The sequence below is a fragment of the Clavelina lepadiformis genome, chromosome 2 (assembly GCF_947623445.1).
Source record: "Clavelina lepadiformis chromosome 2, kaClaLepa1.1, whole genome shotgun sequence".
NCBI classification, from domain to species: domain Eukaryota; kingdom Metazoa; phylum Chordata; class Ascidiacea; order Aplousobranchia; family Clavelinidae; genus Clavelina; species Clavelina lepadiformis.
In genome coordinates, this window is record NC_135241.1 from 8,038,187 (window position 1) to 8,058,565 (window position 20,379).

Consider the following 20,379-nt stretch of genomic DNA (forward strand, 5'->3'; position numbering starts at 1 on the left):
ATGTTTTGTTGTTGTTTGTTTTTGCCGTTTTGTAACAGTGTAAATTTATCAAAATTTATAATGATATGAACAAACGAAGAAGATAAAAATAAATATAGGGTATATAGGATATTTGTTTATCCGCAATGGTTCACGCGCTTATGACATTTTAGAAATCATCTTACAGAATGGAAAAAAATCAATTAAAAAGGGAATGTCTACAACACAACTAAAGACTTTTTTCGCAGCATCATTAAATGAACAATTTTTCAAAATTAGTTTGTAAACCACGGATGCTAAATTTCAAACAAAAGCAAAATACTTTCACGTTATTTGGCTTAATACCATGCAAACTTTAAGAAAGGTTGCCTAGTTGTAAGTCGCTCAATAAATTACAAGAATATTTATTAAAACTCATGCGCCTAATTTCAAGCAATACCACAATCCATAAAACGTTTACAGCCAAAGTAGATCGCGTAGGTTAGATTAAGTAGATTACTTCATATTTGTTTAACATGAACTATGCCTATTAGTCTTTGATTGATTGTTATACCACAACCAATAGACCGACTGAAACATTTACCTAGATTGCCCGGAATTACAAAAAGGTTTAGGCTGTAACGTATATAGACTACATACAAAACTAGAATCTATGGATTTCTTTTTTGCGACTATCTAGGCTACATCCGATTTATTTTACTGCAAACATCATTCCTGCAATCACAAGGAATCAAGAGTTAGTTATTCTTGAAATTAGCTGTAACCAGGCTATTTAAAACCTGAGCTATACTTGCATATATGTAGTTAAGTACTGATATTTACAATTTATGGTTATAGTATGTATTAGCGCGACGAGAAGGACATTATACTGTAGCCTATAAGTGGGCCTACTGTATATTGTTGAATTGTTTCTCGGCCACAACTGAAGCTAACTTGAGCTTATTCAAATGGCAGGTAACAAAATGTGTCAAAGTACAGGTATAACTTGACGTGAAGAACTGTCTCTAAAGACCATCTGTGCGCCTCCATGACTAAAAGACGACAACCGATGCGTTAAAAAAAGGGAAAACCCAATGATTTATTCGGCTAAATAAAAGTGGTGCCATGCTACCACCTAGCGGACAGAGTGGCGAACGCTACATAGCAGTTTCTTTACTTCAGAAAAGTGAAAACTTGAAAATTTGTGACATGGTCTGTATATCAAATCCGGAGCATTCTTCTATAAATCATTTTTTCCGCTGCTATGATGTTATGTCGAATTTCTGCGGTAAATAAGATGGTAACTAAGATGTTTCTCATTCTTAACATAGAAGAGACAATTTAAACATTTTGAGAAGCCGAACCTTTTCAGTGATCAAAAGTTAGCGATCTGTTAAAATAGTTCCAAGTTTGTTAAAGGCGGCCTTGTCAAGGGCTCTTTTTTCTGCGAATATTTTTTTTACGTTGAGCGTCAGTTTGTTACCAGGGAGCGGAGGTAATTGAATGACGTCATCATCTGATAAATCAAACAAGTTAAAAGTTCATTCTTCTATAGTGTTGTGTCTAGTGTGATACAGAGTCCTGGAATCAGTTGGTGTTGACGTTTATCGGATATTTTTTGCTGATTTCGGCGGTTTTATCGGAAAAGTTCTGTAGACACATCGCCATTGGAGACGTTGATATGAGAACCGTATTAGCCTATTAGCGCAACGGCTATTGTTTATTTTTACACCGTTCATAAAGGATCCCCTCTCATCCATCAGAGCAATAGGGACATGTTGTTGGTTTGAGCTTTTTAATTATACACATAAGTTATTCTTAGCCTACGTAGGTCTATATTGCAACTTTTAATTTACACTAAAAAACTTGACCGACTATAATTTTACTTGGAAACGTTATTGTTTGGTACTTGTGGTGGATTGTACGCTAAGAATTGAAATATTGGCTGTCTGACTTTTACAACATTGGTTTTCTACTGAATATTGTCTGTTTATTTTGGATATGTTTTTGCACTTACTCGAATCTTGTAGCCTACATAAGCTATATTTACACTCTGTAATTAGTAATTTGCTCGTGCGCTCTGGTGGTCTGACCGTATTTTAACAAGAAAGTTATTTCATCTCTAGGTAGTAGTAAATTAGTAATACGTAAATGTAAATCGTAAAATTTGTGTTTTTGGGTTAATCGATGAAATTTCCTTAGTTAAATGTAGTTCAATATGATCTATGCCTAACTATAGCTACCGGTAAGTTATTTTTACAAAGTAGCCCACATAGTACGTCAGTATTGTATTTGAAAAGCAGTGGTACGCTAGGGCTTTCAGTTATTCATTGATTTTTGGGAGCATTTTCTGTGTTATTGTGTGATCACAAGATTAACACACTACCTTTCGTTACCCACATCCCATGGTAAAAATAACCGGCACGATAAAGACACAATTAAAGATCAAGTTGCCAGGAACCCTTGGTGACGTCAAGCCATCGTCATGCTTTACTGGTCGAAATTATTAGCTGCTCTGCTGCGCCGCCAATCAGATCGTTTGAGAAGAATGCCACGTCAGTTCAGTGTGAAATATTATGTTGCCGCATGCGATTTTCATTAGAGCGATTCAAAATTTCGAGATGATATTGCGAACTTTTGCCTAGGAAAGCGCGCAAAAGTTTGAGGAAAGTTTGAGCAAAGATATCGCTTAACAAATGATATCTATACGTTGGGAAATTGATAATGTTTTCAGCTTATTATGTGTTTAGAATTACTGCGTAATGCACTAGGTATTGCCCATTGGAAATTAATTCCGATTCCGGTTATCCGGTTAGTAAATTCGTTGAAGACTTTGGTCTGGTATACAACTGCACAACCACAGGTCGCCTTCGTATGCTAGACCCCAGCTACTGAAATTGTGACATCATCTGGTTGTGCACTTGAACATTAGACCTAAATTGAGTTCTGACTCAGGTTGGAAAATTTGCAAAATTAGTTGCTAAAGTGAATTTTGTAAAGAAAATGTGCAAGTGTATCCCGCTGTTGTAAAGAGGAAACATCTGACAATGTTGCAAAATATTCCAGCAGTTTGAGCAAGTTTTGTGCAAGTATTACTGCAGATAGGATTAAATTGTGCAGTTGATAAATTGCAAGCACTGCATTGCAAACTTCCTGGTGTGGACCATTTTTCAGTTACCTGGAATATTTTAGTTGATCCAATAGAACACTTGACATTCTTAAAGTTTTTTAACAAAAACATGAGGGTTATCACAGGAGTAGAAATTTATGTTTTGTTTTATTGTACAAATGCAGCACCGTGACCCTGGTATTGTAGTTAAAAAGTTTGCTTTTAATGTACCTGGTAAATACATTTAAAACAAAAATTTTTTCAATGTTAACCTAACAAACAATATATACCGACCTCTGCTAACGTTATAGCAGTTAGCACTGAAATTGCAATTGCGGGATCCTGGTTCACTATGTGGTAGTGCTAAACTATATTAAAATATTTATATACCCTTTTAATTCCTTTGAGCAAGACGCTAACAACAAAACAGTACCACACAAAAAATGCATTCATTAAAAATTTTTAACTACGGTAGGGCCTGAGGAATTATTGTTGAGCATACATGGTGTTAAATATTTTGATGTTTTAGCAATGAATATACTTGTAGTGTAAAACTGATCGCAAGGTTTGAATTCTTGCAAAAATATTGCAATTAATTCTTTACTATACGCACTCTACGGCTTAAAACATTCACAGGTACGAACAAAATCTTTATGTTCAATTTTTCATTTTTTTCAATGAACAGTACCATTGCCTACGATTTTTGGCCACTTTTTTAAGCCTCACAAGGCTGTAGGGCAGGATTACAGTACAGTGGTAACCTCTTTATATGTCTATGGGCCGCAAGTAATAATTCCAGCCATTCATAAAACTAAAGTTAAGCCTGTTCCCAATTCGATATGATCCCAATTTTTTGCATTTTTTCTTGGTATAAAATAACCCAAACCAAAGTCTGAAACCCTGTGTTAAAGGCCTGATTTCAAAGCACAATCGCATAAAATTTAGTGCTAATACGATGCAATGATGTTTTTTAAGTATAGTGTGCTATGTCGAATGTAACCAAGCGACGCACCATTTCTTCCCACTTTCTTTAGCATATATATATATTTTTCTGGGCGGCAAACTGAGTTTCTAATCTAAGGGTTGTGTTACAAGCTCAATTATATTATGAATGAGTTTTTTCGTTTTTCAAATCGTCTTTATTTGCAGTTACTGTGGCGTAACTATTGCAGAGATTACTCTCTTTTCCTGACTTTGATTGTAACTACAGTAAGCCTATAGTATATTTCATGTCTATATAATAATAAAACAATTCACACATATGGTTCGTATATGATGTAAGGTCATTTGCTGACATACATTGAACCATAGGCTGAATAACAGTACTTTACCGTATACGATACATCTACCAATTTATGAACAATTCAAGATCTGAATGCTTTTTTGAAAGTAACTTGTTCGTAATTCGGGGATTTACTATACATTGAAAGCATTCATACTTCTGTAATACACTAGATATTACACAAAGGTGGGCAGTATCATGGTACTGAATTACTGAACCACAGTACTTATAAAGTGGTTTTGAGAATTGTAGATTTTTCAAAGCTTCATTTTTATTAAACCCTAATGCCAATTTTAGCACTTTTCATGTTTTCAAATCTACAAATATCTTATAAACTTGCAAGGAGTGAGTTCGCATATTTTTTGTTGTTAAGTAACCTTTAGCAGGGTCATAATAGTGGCAAAAATGGCACTTGCAACAGGATCCGCTGTACAAAAAGTACCAAACTACTTTTTTTAAATAGTGCCGAATACCGGAACTGTTGGTACATTGTTTGCCAAGTACCAGTACTGTTACCAACGGTACTTTCAAAGTACCAACTGCCCACCTCTGATATTACATATCCTTGGTAGAGTAGTGATCAGAGCACTGGACTTTCAAACAAGATTAGCTGCTCGATGGAATTAGGCTTTTGTTGCCATTTCAAGTGAAGATATATATTGGCAAGTTTAAATTTTGCAAAAATCTCTTTTGCTTCAAGGATAAGCGTTTTGATAATAACCTGCCATTATACGATTTGTTCCACGTGGTTGATGGAATAGAACAGGCAGTATGACTTACCAATGACTTCTGACAAAGAAGTGTTTTTTAGAATTTAGTTTAGCATTTCAACATAACTTTTTATACTGTTTTAAAGGAACTGTTTTTACTTTGCTTTGATAAGGCTTAATCCTTCAATTTACAATGTTTAATACGAGATTATGACGTTTTAATAACTTTGTTGCCACCATGATAACAGTTTGACTGGACCACATCAGGATCAACACAAATTTGTTCGATTAAATGAGAAGAATGAAATCTTGCCTTTAAGTGGTCCGCATATGCCACTTTCCACCATTTTTCTTTAGAGCTAAAAGCATTTATTCCTTTAACAGTGCAGTACTGTATTCGGTACATAGTACTTGATTCAGTTAGATAACAATTGATTTAATGATGAAGCATTTGTTGTTACATAGCTTAGTCCAGCGAATGTTACGCGTGTATACTATTTTAGCGGGTATTAAGCGGGAAAAGTTATACAGAAATATAGATTTGGATTCGGGACTGGTCAAAATTGTTCTGATTAGGCAGGTGGACCGTTTAAGACAGGTCGACTGAAGCTAGATTTGCATATATCTATTTTGAATGTCCAAACTGTGCTAAGGATAATAAGAAAGTTAAAATCATTTAATTGTGATTCTGGATGCATACATTCTTTGTATTGATTTTTTTAATTTTGTTGTTTGCAGGCAATTTTTTCTTAAAACTGTCATATATTACACAAGATTCAACATGAACATATTTAGATTAACTGGCGATCTTTCCCATTTGGCTGCTATCATTGTCCTTTTGATGAAAATATGGAAAACAAGATCCTGTGCAGGTAGTTATGAATATGTTGTTTTTGCTTATGGTAATTTTCATTTACAACAGGAGTCGCATGCCCCCTGATACATAATTAATTGTAGGGAGGTTGTGGAAATGTGTCATAAGGTTTTGATAAGCCTAAAAGCAAAGAAATTTATTTTGAAATCTTGAACATTCTTACAACAAGAAAATAGAATCACATATAGCAATATCAATCATGTGTAATACAACTTCCCTTTATATTGGCCTTTATCTTTAAATGTTTCTGTTTTGCAAAGTATATGCTTAATATTTAGGCATAAACTTTTTTTGCTTTGTATCATTTTAGGAATATCTGGAAAAAGTCAACTTTTGTTTGCGTTGGTTTTTACTACGCGTTACCTTGATATATTTACCAACTTTATATCACCTTATAACACCGTGATGAAGGTAATGCAACTAAATTTCTGTGGTTTATAAGCTCGATATACTGTGTGCTATCCTATTTCTACAGAGTGAAGTTTAATGTCATGTACCACATCATAATTATATGGATTTATAAAGGCTATATACATCAACATCATATACAGCTAGTCTTAATCCTTATGAAATTGATTTTACTTGAAAGAAACTTACAGTGAAATTGTTCTCCTTTGCAGGTAGTATATTTGGCATGTTCATATGCCACAGTGTATCTCATTTATGTCAAGTTCAAAGCAACTTATGATGGCAATCACGATACTTTTAGAGCAGAGTTTTTGGTGGTACCTGTGGGCGGTTTGGCCTTCTTAGTAAACCATGAGTTTACTCCGCTCGAGGTAAATTCTTATTACATTTTAATACAAAGTTGATGTTGTCTGAACCATGTTAACTAAATTAAAAGTAAAGCAGGATATAGTTTGGCACTCTGAAAGTTAACTTTATATTTTTCAACACAAATGTTTTTGTGTTACTGGCAATCCTTTGTGAGATCGAATAATTTTAATGATTAGTAGCTTAGAAGTGCTGAGCTATACCATACATCTCTAGACAGGGGCGCCTACTTCAGGAGGTAGGGGTCGCCCACCTAATTATCATAATACAGTTTAGACCTAAATTAACTTTTTATGCTTAATTTAAGACTGTGGTTTGCAAATTGACCGTTTAAAGCCTTGGAATTCTTTCTATTCACTTATATTTATAAAAGAATTTACTTCAAACCTAGTCACGAACTTGATACTATTAAAGTTTTGCCCCCCCCAGATATTTTCAAAAGTAGGCGCCATGTTTCTACATTCATTTGTACGCTCGTCAAAAATTTGTTGCACATGGCGCTTAGTACACATTGTACTCATGTATGCAATCACATTGCTTTTCATATTATTGTCAGTGCTTTCAATGTCATGATGAATGGAGTCGATGACTTTACTCAAATCAGTTTGGAGTTGATCTATGGTGAAAGTTATTTAAAACTTGACTTCTTGCAGTCTTTTGCTTTAAATGTTTAGTTTGTAATCTTATTTTTTCGATTTGTTTATTTAGGCTATGCCTATGCACAATACCTTAAAACATATTTTTTTGTAGTTTAAACTGTTTTGTTTAAACGTTTTGTTGCTTATCTTACGATCCAGTAAGATCTCAGATAAATTGCACCTTGAACCAGAACAGTTTGAGTGAACTTGGCAATTATGGTTTGTAAATACAGTAGCAAGTACAGTAGTATACATAGGCATATTATTTCTATCATAATAATGTATATATCAGCAAAACAGAGGGCGCTGATTAGTAACCATAAAAAACTTGATAAAGGCCTGTTCATATTTAGCCTTGGAATATTTTTTAGTGCAACAGATGCATGTGTGTAATTACATTTTGCAATAATTGTAAGTATATAATTTAATTAATTTTTTTATCTGATATGTTGTTGCCACTTACAGCAATAAAATTCTATGTGGGTGGCAAGTAAAAATCAAGTTGACCTTAAATGAAAGAAGAAATGCCAGGAGCATACATGATAAAAAATATTCAAAACTTTTTATTGGTCAAGAAGATATTGGTTAAACTATACTGCAAATTTGGCTCTAATTATGATGTGGGTTGCAATGATTATAACACCGTGACATGCCACTATATGACATGAACATGTTTGATGGCTTGTGTTTGACTCAAATATTGTAGTAGTTGCAAGCTGGCTATCAAGTGTTTTGGATGGAATATGACCTCACAAGTAGTTGATAAGTTGCAGAAGATATTTGTTGTCAACATGAAGTGTCACAGTATGCATACCCTAGTAGCAAAGCATTTGTATCTTTATGCCAACAACAAGACTGAGCTCAGTGAGCTGTAGCTTACCATATACTTTTACCAGTAAAATTGCTCCAACTGTAAGTTAGGTTAGACCTAAAGCAAAATGTTTTTGTCATGCACTTGAGTACGTTTATACTAGGGCCGGCTAATGCATGCTGGTGGCTAAAAGTTCTTAGCGACAAAAGATTTTGTTAGCCATTAGCTGAAAACGTACACGTTAGAGATAATTTGGAGCAAGTTTTTTTTGGTAATCTTTGTCTGTTAATAATTTTATCGCTTGAATATTCAGTTTTCCTGTTTACCTAATGATGTTTTCATGAGTTTATGAGCATGAGTTTATGAGTTTAGCATGACATTAGTTGTTAATGCAACAATTTTCATCACATTTAAGAATGTGTAGTAAGTTTTGCCTGCAATTAATGGTTTGAATTGGCAATTAGCAGCTATCATGCTAGTTCCTAGCCCTAGTATCAGCAATACCTATTTTTTGTCACCTGCACGAGACGCCCAACTCATACTTAGTGTAAACGCCAGCAGTATTCACATGATTTTCACAAATAGCTTCAAGCTTATATTTTTTTATACATTTTGGCAATTATATTTCTTAACCACTAACTTTTTTTTGTATTTTGTCACTTAAAGTGAACAACTGAACATTCTGCTCAGTTATTTTTTATGATTTATGTAACAGTGAAAAATACCTTTGCAAAGTGTTATGATATGTTTATTTTTCGTATGTTATAGATCTTGTGGACTTTCAGTATCTATTTAGAAAGTGTTGCTATCTTGCCGCAGTTGTTTATGATAAGCAAAACTGGAGAGGCTGAAACCATAACTACTCACTATCTTTTTGCTTTAGGTAAGATCTATTGTATACCATTTCAACAACATAGCTCCAGCAAGCTGATAGGCAAGCTCATGATATGAATTGTTTTAAGACCTCTTTATGTTAAATGTTTTACTGTCAGACATTTTATAATTTTTAACTTTGTCCAGGTTCTTACAGAGCGCTGTACTTGTTTAACTGGGTATGGAGATATTACTTCGAAAAATTCTTTGACCTAATCGCTATTGTTGCTGGATGTGTCCAAACCATCTTGTATTGTGACTTCTTCTACTTGTACATCACGAAAGGTGACATTAAAACCTGTGCTTGTCGATATGCATATATGTTAAAGTTATATGAGTAAAACACCAAGTTGTGATGTGGTATGAGTTAATGATAAAAACAAATGAAAACTGGGAAAAACAATTTTTGTTCGTAGTGTAGGCTAACTTGTCAAGTGATTCTTATGTGTAATTTATAAAACCTTTTATGTAGCCTACTACTTTAGTTATTCATTTATGAAAACCCATTCACTGGAGATTCAAAATTTAATGGCAGCATTTCAAGGAAATGGAATGAACTGTGAATGAATTCCATGGCTATTTTTATCTTTGTATTCAAATTGACCTTCAGTTGACCAGTTTTAGATACTGTTTAAGATCCAAAATAGCATGCTAATTGATAATTAGAATAGTAGTTTTTAAACTTTTGCCAAGGATTGTCATTTTCCCCACAACATTGTTTGCAATGAAGTGTGACACCATAAACTTACACCTTTTTTTGCTTTGCAGTACTTAAAGGCAAGAAGTTGAGTTTGCCAGCATGATCTGGGTGAAAAGATAATACTGACTGCAATAACCAGTTTTAGATTTCAAAAAAAACATTTGATTTGTGCTTACGTAAAACACTTTCATGGATTAGCTGTAAGAAGTCATCATTAGAATGAATGGGTGGATCGTAGATAGTATGTATTATAGTTTATATTAATTCATGCAATCTTACATTATGTTGTATTTGCTTTCCTGCAAATAGTATTTCATTGTAAAGTTATTACGCTGATTTAAATTACTGAAATTTAATGATATCAAAATATGAACAACAACTCATTGTTTTTGCTCTTTCAAGCCTTGTGCTGTTCAAGTTTTATGTCCACATCAATACTAAACGGAACGTGATTGCATATACAGTACTACATGCTTGCATTAATGTAGTATTTGTTGAAGTACTTAATGTTATACATTTATGGCCAATGTCAATTTAGGAAAAACCAACTTCTATAAACTGTTCCTTCCACTACTGATATGTAACGAAGATAAATGTCATGTATGATGGCCTGTTAGCAATAACAGTAATTTAACTTTTGTTGGTGTTGTGTTATACTTTTATATCTGACTCATACTACAAAATTGTGAAGAAAAAAAACGGATAAACCCTGTTGCAGTGTAAAGGTACAACTTACAAGTCAGGGGGGGCTTCCTGTTGTAAAACTTTGAAATGACACTAAGAGAGAAAAATAATTCACTGCAATCCTTGTCATTGTTTTCTTTGTTTTGTAATGGGCAGTTGTTAGAGATTTAAAGGGTAAACACGTCACAATTTCTTTGGTGCTTTATTGAAATGGTGAGTGATTACACAACTGTTGCATTTTTTTGACAGAAATTTGGGTTTTGTAAAATGCTAAAATCAGTATTGCATGTTCTGTCTTATCTTTTAAATCTAAATTGTAAGAATAATTGTGATAGAACATGGAGTTGGTCAAAGTTATTGTACTTCAGTGCTGCTTCTGCCTTTATATTTACCTTGGCAAATGATTGTGAAACAATGTAAATACATACGCATGCATTTACCAGTATTATGATTTCTTTTGTTGCCATATCAAAGTGATGTAATGTTTGCCTTCAATAATTACTACGCAAGACCTTCAAAGTTCAAAACAAAATCAAACTTTTTCTTCCAAAGTGTAGGTAAAAGTCGTTGACATTCGAATTCTGGCAATACTTTACAACCCAACCATCCAAAAAATAAAACATTGTCAGTATGCTGGATGAACTGATGTGCAAATGGAACGGAAATCAGGCTTGAATTATATAATTATCTCTGGCAAGACGGCAAGGAAAACAGCCTTTCACTTCTTGAAAAAGGAGATACGAAAACTTTTAGCACGTCACATGCCAGGAAAATATGTTCTACATGGAATACCAAAATACCATTACTGCATTTCACTCGTGCCCACTCTGGTGCTTCTGTGCACCGTAGACAGCCTTTGGCAACGTATTAAATGGCGAAAGGTATCTCTAAACTCTTGGTCGCACAGGGCATAGCACGCAGGATTTATGGTGGAGTTCATGTAGCAGAGCCAGTAGCTTATTTTCCACAAGACATCGGGCACACAGCTTTCACAGAAGGTTGAAATCACAACCACAATGTTATAGGGCGCCCAGGTGATGACAAAAGCAAGAATAATGCATAAAAGCATTCTTGCTGCTTTATTATCAGAGTTCGCCCTTTTGATATTTTCGATCGAGCGTTTGAAGCTTCTACGAGTAGGCCTACTCGTAAATGACGTGGCCACTGGAAGAAGCGACTTGCTCTCCGTTCTTGTGAACTTACATCCACTTGACGATTCCGTCAGTCGAGGACCTTCCACATTGCTTGTACCAAAGTTGTTCGGGCTTATACCTCTGTTGACGGGCACATTGTCTTTTTCCCGGCCATGCATTAAGTTGCTGAGGCGGCGAGTTCCAAGTTTGCTTGCATTCTAAATTATGTAATGTTGATCAGCCTTTCTATCAACCAATCATATATTTAACTTATCTGATTACGTACACCGACCTGATTATCTTCTTCATTGATTTTACTTTCCTGGGTCCAGGAAGAAGTTTTTGCAACACCTTTTAAAGCATATGAATGTGTGTAAAGCACGGCATAAACATAGCATAGTTTATACAAGGAATGCATTTACAGTAAAATTTCGATTTTGCCTGTTATCCTCCCCTTGCAGTATGTCACTGGTGATGTTGTATAGTGACTGGAGGGCCGGGCTTGCAATTTTGCTAACCGGGTTTGGTGCTTGGCGGCCACGCCGTCCTTGTTTTGCTCTTGGGCACACGCACCATCTATTATTTGCCATATAATCAACAGCGTTTGCTCTCGCTTAGTGGTCTCGGTGAGCCGTTCCAAATTTGGGCAAAACCGTAGTTAAGCTAAAAGACCCAGCAAAAAATCATGTCACTATCTGGACCGTGTAGAACACAACATGGACCCGGGCCAGAAAGTAAATTTGGGCCCCTGCAAAAATTACGTAATCTCGTAATTTTTAAATACATAAATGTGACGAGCACTGATTCATTGAAGATAGAATGCTATCTCAATTGCGAGGGCAATTCTCAGACAGGTGTTGTGTAGTAAGCAATAGTTGAGTATTATATTAGCATGTATTGTTTTCTTCTGATAAGGTAATCGAGACGATCAGATTATATTGCACCCTTGCCAAACTTCGATCCACTGTCAATTTACATTTTAGTCTTTTAGATTTATTCCGGTGCGAATTAAATCCGACAAAAAATCGAAAGGTCACCACACGTTTCTCCATTAAAGACTAAACGTCTTCGGCTATATACTAATAAACTTAGAACTTTAAATGTTTTACAAAATTTTGTTTTGAAAACTTTTTTATAATAACTGACGTTAATAACGTAGTGTAAATAAAAAATGGTTATAAATAAGAATGTTAGTTTTTAGTTTCATCTGTATTGACTTCACGTAAATCTAAATTCACACAAATTAAATAGCCAATCATCCCCAACTCAGATGTTAAAGGTTGTGTTCTTTACACACAGCAAAATGAGAGTTTATATGGAAACCAGAATAGAATTTGAGGGGCCCATCTCGCCCAAGTTAGTGCAAACAAATGCATAGCTACGGCGCTGTTGGAATATAATCGATAAAGACAGAATTTTGTATTTTCCGTACAATACTTTTTAACTTTTGTGTTATTATACTACATGCTTATTTCATGGAGTCGTGACAATGAAGGTCATTTGCGAATAATAGGCCTCATTAGAAGTTGTAGGCACGGGCTAATTGGTAATCCTGACCTGCCCTCTACATTGGCCTGGTCATTATTTCACTAACAAAATTGATCGTTCAAAGCAATTTCTTCAGGTTCCTTAACAAGCTTACTTGAACATTATACAGTGACTTGACTCGAGTCCAACTCAAGTCACGTTTTTCAAAGACTTGACGTGATTCGATTTGGAATGGTGAGTAATCACCGAGTTCTCGTAAAGACTTTTCTCGATTCGAGGATAAATATCCCGATACCGTATTATATGTACTACAGGCTAAGCACGGATAGTAATAGGATGAATAATTTCGTTCCTATTTTCACTAAAGATAGGCCTAAATAAGAAATTTTTGCCCGTTTTTAAAAGTATGTTTCGTTGGCATTTTCAGGTACGTGTATTTATTGTTGATAAATTCTTCTTTGGCCATTATCACAGATATCCATTACATTGTTCCAGTATAGGCCTACATGACTATATCTGTTTTGACTACAGCAATAAAATGCTTATCTGATATATGATAACGCACTATGCTTATCAGCAAAAGTACGTTAACAATGTAGCCTTACAGACATCACGCAAGAATTTTGCCTTGAATGGCCAAAAACTTCCTATAACTTAATGCGATGCCCTTCGATGGTTCCCCTTGTTTGTTTGCAGACAAATACGTACAAGCCGTGCATCGGTTTTAGCCCGATTTTAAGTATTTGTGTTATGCAGTAGGTTCATTGTCTATTCCTCGATGGTTACAACACAACTTTTTAAAACAACATTTAAACTTATGTAGACATTAAGTAATTTATCAACGTAAAGGGTTTCTTACTAAAACCTTCTGAATTACGTCAAAATGGAAAACATATTTATATGACCCCGGATTATGAATCCCATATTCCCATTGACCACGTTAACCGCCTTTTAAAATTCTGTTTTTTGCGGTGCTATCCCATAAGTTATATAGGCTAGTTACACTTTGGTGTCTAGAATGATCAGGCGTGCACTGATTGCTTTATGCTGTGCAGCAAGCGCAATGAGATTACAACGTTTACAAGTTATTAATCATATATAACTTATACTTCTTTACCTATTAATTACCCTCATTACATTTACACAATGTATTAACTTTATGCATAACGTGCACAAAATGCAGAAAGTACCTTATACAGGTAAACCCAATGTAGTTACATGGTATGGAATATAGATCATGGGTATTTTTAGAAAAACGAACTTTAAGGCATTTTGCTTCATCGAATCAATTTTTAGGTTGCTAGGTTTTGACGTCGATTTATACACATTAAAAGCAAGCTTTGACTTGTGGTTATCAATTCTTACTTGAAGTTGTTGACACCTTACGGAACTTTTGGGTAAACTTTTTGTGTTCTTCTTTGACTCGGCAAATATGTCGACTCAGTACTGACATCACAATAACAGGGACGTAAAACGCTATCATCGCCGTGCTTATTGTAGCAGCGGGGCTGGATTCAATTATTTGCATGTAACAATCATCTTCGGGAACTTTTCGGCCACCTCAAAACATAAAACAAGAACTACTGTATGTATAATTACCCAGGGTAAACATATAAATGTAAGTGATTACAGGTATACGAATTTTCGAAGACACATCTAAACATAATACAAAAACGAGACTGGGTTAAACCGTTGATCGATATAAAAACATTTAGTTTTTTCTCTGATCGGCTCATTCTGGTGGACATTATCAATTAATTTACCGTTACTAATCAGTAAAACAGGATTAACAGCAATGCGTTTAATATAGACTTCTTGGTAATTGCTAATGTGATGCTATTGTTTGAATACACCTTAAACAAAACTTACTATGTTTTTCGTAAATTACATCAGAAAGAACAACGGGTTTGCAGCAACTATTTTACAGAGCAATGAGAATGTTGGAATACGAACAAACAAATATGCATAATAAACTTTTTTTTAAATACTCTATCCGTGTTTATTATGCGTGGATTATTGGGAGTTTAGATTAACAAACGTATTCTATACAACGGTATTCAACACTCGAAAGGCGAAAATATGTTACTGAATCATTTTTTCAATTATAACATGCACAGCCACAATTGTTATTCGTAACAAACGTTTCTTTAAACTTACCATCCATTAAGGGCCAAAATAAAATTACAGGGACCCAAACAATGATGCTGATTAACCATGCAGAAGCAATCATTAAACACGCTCGCTTTTTCGTTCGTTTTATTCTGTAGGTCATTGGCTGTGTCAGGGCTAAATAACGATCGATGCAAATTATTAGCAGATTCATCACAGATGCATTGGAAGCCACGTAGTCGACGCACAACCAAATATCGCACACAGCCTCACCTAGCGTCCAACGGCCCTGAAATGTCCATAAAAACGTCATCATTTAATATTTCAACAAAATTTTACGTAATTTCTTATTATCATCATTTCGCTTTGAAGTTTTTCATAATGCCATTAAAACGGTTTGCTTTCACTGGAGTTGGTTAACGCAGTAAGCCAATTTATTGGGCTATGTTTTTGAAAGGCTATAATAAGTGTACATACATGCAGAACGATACAAAAATGTATTTGCAATTATCCAGACTTTAGACTAGAGGATACCCTTTTAAAAGTCCGCAAATGCCGTTACGGCTAAAAGGCAAGTGCTAACCGTCAAAGTCAAAGAACACACATGTGATGTAGAGACACGGATAATGACAATGGTAAAGGAACGTTTGCTCATATACCGAAACGATAAGCATTCAAGCGTTTTTGCAGACTTCTTGGCAGTAGGCTACTACAAACATGTCATGAAAACTTAATCATCGCTAGACGTGTGCAATGGCGCATGCGATTTAAGGCATCCCATTTTGGCTATACGTCGCTGTGTTATACCCTCATTTTTTCTAAGAAGCCATTTATAGGAAACTGTAGAAGCCTCTTTCCATAAAAATGAAGAAACTCTTGTTTGCCCTTTGCTGAGTTAACTTTGAAACTATAGTTCATTTCTTAAATAACTTCGATTCTCTGCAAGAAATCCTTACCGTAAAATCTGTACCCAATCTTTAAGAAACTAAAAGTTAAGTTATCAAAAGTTCCAACCTAGAATTTCTTACTTCGTTTATTGTATTTTGTGAGAAGTAATAACTTATGATATATTGGCACTATACGCGGCAAAGAGAAATTCTCTAGGTCTACATAGCTTGTCACAGCAATAAAACTTCACAATACATGAAAAACAATTACAACATTTAGATTTGTTCCCTTCAAAAGACCAAGCATGTTGGGCAAACTCCCACTATGAACAATCTTTCAATGTAGTCCTCATATGGTGTCATTTTGGCAATGTGTGGCGTTCGCTTGCACTTTTGCGCTAAAAGTCTCGTCTAAAATCGGATAAATTTTCACGCCATTGCTATCGGCGCAGATGTCACCATCGGATTCAGCAGAGTTTTAAATTACCAATACGGAAATAAAATAATCCAATCAATTCCACACGGAATGCTTGAAGCGCATGAGTGAAGCAAGCCGCAAGTATGCCTGCATGCCACAATTAGGCTACCATTCTGAATATCGGTTACGACAGATGAGTAAAGTTATGCAGCATTCTGGCTTTCTTGAAGCGATCAAACATTTTTGATGAGGGTGAAACAATACACTACAATTCTACATTGTTTAGCATTTAAGCAATCCTTTTTAGAAAAGTTACCGTATAATAAAATGGTTAACATAACCTAAAAAAGCATATAACCTACCTGGACAACAAAGATGGTGAATAAATTCATGGAGATCAATCCAATGACAGTATCCGCACAAGCAAGACTGATTATGAAAAAATTCGTGATAGTCTGCAGTCTTGGGTTCATTTTGAAAGCAACGATGACGAAAACATTCGCAATCACAGTAACCAGGCTAAAGCAAACGGCAAAAAAGCAAACCCACAAAGTAGTTTCCAGATTCAAGGGCACCTTGACGGGTGGAATTTCTGTGCTATTTTCCATTTTGTTTCTAAGTAACAATACTTCAAAAAGAAGCAGTCTTTTCTTCAAAATGTACGTTGATCGAGATCATGCCACGCCATATGGTAGTCAGAAGTCCTTCTGCAATGTCATTAGGCCTATACCTTTACAAAAAAAAAACACAACTAGCTTGAATCTGTGACTGACAGAAAACCGATTTATAATATTGAAAAATACCTAATTGCGTACTTCCTACATAGTCATAACACTTCAAATTGAATGTCAGTCAAAATACCATTTCCTGCAATGCTGTCTGGGGAAAGAGCATCATTTGGCTAAATAAAATTGAAATCTATTTTACGACCCTTTGCATTTTTTTCTCCTTACTTTTTTAAATAAAAACTCTTTCTTAAGATATCGGTAACAAATTTTATGTTACTACCGATTTCATGAACTCCACCGATTCCTCCAAACGCAACAATATAAGACAGGGGCGGGCAACTTTTTTGGTCGGCGGGCCTGATATGAGAAAATAAACTACTTGGCGGGCCGGATTCCTGAATCGGTACATTAATCGTGTATTTATCCACCTATGCAAGGAATAAATCGTATTTAATGTAAACTTTAAGTTTAAAGCATAGAGACCGAAAACAGTATTTAATGAATTTATTAACAAATAATGTACTTCAATAGCTGCTGAAGTCAAAACTAAACTGCTAAACTGAACTGCTGAACTGTCTGCGGGCCGCTCAAAATCCCGTCGCGGGCCGGGTCCGGCCCGCGGGCCGTATGTTGCCCACCCCTGATATTAAGAGGTTATCATGATGGTTGCTTACGCTGATGAAATTCTCAGAATTCTTATTCTCACTCCTTTGAGTTTCGTCATTGGGCGGGAAGCTGGATTAGTTATTTACTAAACTGCTGCACACACTTTTTTTTCAGAAAAAATTGTCATATGGACTTAGTGCGATTTCAAACTCAACACGAACATTCTTCAATTTTTAACTATAACAACTAGGCTTCTATGAAAGTTACATACCTAATTTACCGAAACTAAACAATGGGTTGTGGCTTATGAGAACGGATAGAAACAGCTTACTTATACTTTATGTTGATGTGGGAAAGCGATTTTTATATAAACGAAAATCTCCATTTGTAGATGTATATATCTGTGCTAAATTAAATAATCCTATGAGCTTTATTCTCTAATACAGCAGTATTTTAGGCCATTGTTCTCATTTCTTAATTGTCCGTTAGTTTTTATCTAATTATTTTGGGTGTACGAAATAAAATAAGTATTAAATATATTCTTTTTGCATACTTTATATGCCTACAAACAATCAGAATGCGGAAGATTCAAAACTCATTTTTGTTGTTACTGTAGCAGTACCTAAACATAGAGTAGCCGAGAGCCATTCAAGACCATAGCGTCGGCTCTGCAGTTGCAGTAAATTACACTGTGAAGAAAAGTACCTATAACTCATAAATCATTTCTTGTTATAGGCTTCAATCACGGGACTGAAACAATAATTCGCGTAATTTCTATTCCGCGAGTTAAATTCAGGTGATTTATGAGTTGTTATGCAAATTTCACTTCGACATATCTATCTATCGGATACTGTTTATAATTTAACAAGAAATGTTTTTATTTCAATTTTTATAACAAACAATATTTCGCCTTTTCAAATTCGGTATTGTAAAGTTTCTTTCCGAATGTTACGCAGGGCACGTCACACGTTAGGCCTAACCTAAACAAGTGATAATTACTTATTCGTGTCGAGTCTTTACAACACTGGCTTGCGTTCCCAAACTTTTATTTTCCTATACTTTTGATGGATTTTTATGGCTATGTCCAAGGCAAGACCAAACTGAACAAGATATTGACACTACACGTCAGTTTGGCAACAGCAAAGTGCACGTCGACCAAGCTTTCCCAATAAAATCGTCCTTGGGGTATTGAATGCAATGCCCTTGAGCGATGAATAGGTTTAATGAATACGCAAAGACATCATGAATTAAAGCGATAACGTTTGACATAGTGACTCATGTGTAATTACTCTGGCGACACAGCTATATCCTTAATCTTAGTAAAAATTTGTACCATCTTATTAAGCTACGTTCAACTCTTAAGGCGCATGCAGTCCATTTAAACGTTTTCCTTGCTATATGTGCACGATGTAATGACAAACAGGCAAGTTTTAATGAGTTGGGCGTCAATACCTCCAACTGCCAGGCTATGCAAAATAACTGTTTTAACTTGTTCGCTGACAACGAAAGACCACGTAATGTACACAATGGAACGCTCACAATACCTAAGATTACCAATGAAGTAGATTACTAAAACAACAAATTATCATACAAACGCAACTGGAAATAACATCGTAGCCTGGTTACCTAATCCTAATGCGAGTATATAGAGACATTAACAGACTCTGCTACATTACCATTTGGAATGCATATCCAGTAAGATGTCGCATACATTACAGTACTACTAAATGTATAGCTTTGTGATATGCGTTTTTCTACAATGTACTGTGATGATCCTATTAAGATATATTACCTGCATTTAGTCACTTGCCACTGCGTTCTCATCAATTAAAAATAGCATAATTTTTCTGTTACCGAAAAAGAATCAGTTATACTAGCAGCTATCCACATTCACTGTCTTTATGGATTACACGACTCCGTAGAGGCGTGACTAAACTTAGCCCAATCTACCATTAGTAATGGCGATGAGCTAATATACGAGTATGTAATACACATTTTTTGTACGCTTGGGTTCGCTTTCGCTGACTAAATGTTGAAGTTTAGAAGGCGCTATTATGAATTAACTGCATTGGCTACATGTTGCAATATTTTTGTGACGAATGACGGAATAAACGTTTCAAGATGCTCATCAAAAATTAAACAGTATTATGCATAACGAATGACGGTAAAAAGTTTTAGGGTTGATTTATTACTGGCTGCCACTATTTCACCAGAAAAAAAATCGTATACGTTCGAAGCTATTTTTCACAGATCTCTTGCTGACCTAACTGAAATGTTTTAACGCAATACCTTAACCTAAATTTACTTCCAACTAAACCTTAAATAGTTAAAATCAGCATTTTGCATAATCATTCTATAAACGATTTGGTTAGTAACTAACCTTACCACCTATCTTTAACAACGGGCCGCATGAACTACTTGGTGAAGTAGACACTATATGAGTTGTGTGCAACTTCATAGGATACCAATTTTTTTACATGCGCTCCTATAACTGCAGTAAACAGAAAGCTAAACGTGTTCCGTCAAAATTCGTTGCTGTAAGATAATCCGCTAAAAGCGTCTGGTTATAATTTCATATTTTGAAGGAATAATCAATT

General features: G+C 35.1%; 2 protein-coding genes across 2 annotated transcripts; one reads left to right on the forward strand and one right to left on the reverse strand.

Moving 5' to 3' along the window:
- Window positions 1-5,771: 5,771 nt before the first annotated feature.
- Window positions 5,772-10,852, forward strand: LOC143445379 (ER lumen protein-retaining receptor 2). The gene is made up of 6 exons (XM_076944439.1): window positions 5,772-5,931; window positions 6,244-6,344; window positions 6,554-6,712; window positions 8,925-9,039; window positions 9,177-9,314; window positions 9,798-10,852. Exons 1-6 carry the CDS (start codon window positions 5,841-5,843, stop codon window positions 9,830-9,832), a joined length of 639 nt encoding a protein of 212 aa, XP_076800554.1. The 5' UTR covers window positions 5,772-5,840; the 3' UTR covers window positions 9,833-10,852.
- Window positions 10,853-10,988: 136 nt separating this feature from the next.
- Window positions 10,989-17,234, reverse strand: LOC143445378 (muscarinic acetylcholine receptor M2-like). Its single transcript, XM_076944438.1, has 5 exons — window positions 16,811-17,234; window positions 15,192-15,432; window positions 14,400-14,594; window positions 11,839-11,897; window positions 10,989-11,764 (listed from the first exon to the last, which is right to left on the reverse strand). Exons 1-5 carry the CDS (start codon window positions 17,054-17,056, stop codon window positions 11,216-11,218), a joined length of 1,290 nt encoding a protein of 429 aa, XP_076800553.1. The 5' UTR covers window positions 17,057-17,234; the 3' UTR covers window positions 10,989-11,215.
- Between the last annotated feature and the right edge of the window lie 3,145 nt (window positions 17,235-20,379).

What these genes read in the sequence shown, in the direction of transcription:
- LOC143445378 (XM_076944438.1), bottom strand. Translation starts at nt 17,056, where the DNA reads ATGGAAAATAGCACAGAAATTCCACCCGTCAAGGTGCCCTTGAATCTG. An exon ending in TCACCATCTTTGTTGTCCAG is followed by an intron (nt 15,433 to 16,810) that starts GTAGGTTATATG and finishes TGGACATTTCAG; the next exon opens with GGCCGTTGGACGCTAGGTGA. An exon ending in TCAATGAAGAAGATAATCAG is followed by an intron (nt 11,765 to 11,838) that starts GTCGGTGTACGT and finishes TACATAATTTAG; the next exon opens with AATGCAAGCAAACTTGGAAC.
- LOC143445379 (XM_076944439.1), top strand. Translation starts at nt 5,841, where the DNA reads ATGAACATATTTAGATTAACTGGCGATCTTTCCCATTTGGCTGCTATC. An exon ending in TCACTATCTTTTTGCTTTAG is followed by an intron (nt 9,040 to 9,176) that starts GTAAGATCTATT and finishes AACTTTGTCCAG; the next exon opens with GTTCTTACAGAGCGCTGTAC. An exon ending in CTACTTGTACATCACGAAAG is followed by an intron (nt 9,315 to 9,797) that starts GTGACATTAAAA and finishes TTTGCTTTGCAG; the next exon opens with TACTTAAAGGCAAGAAGTTG.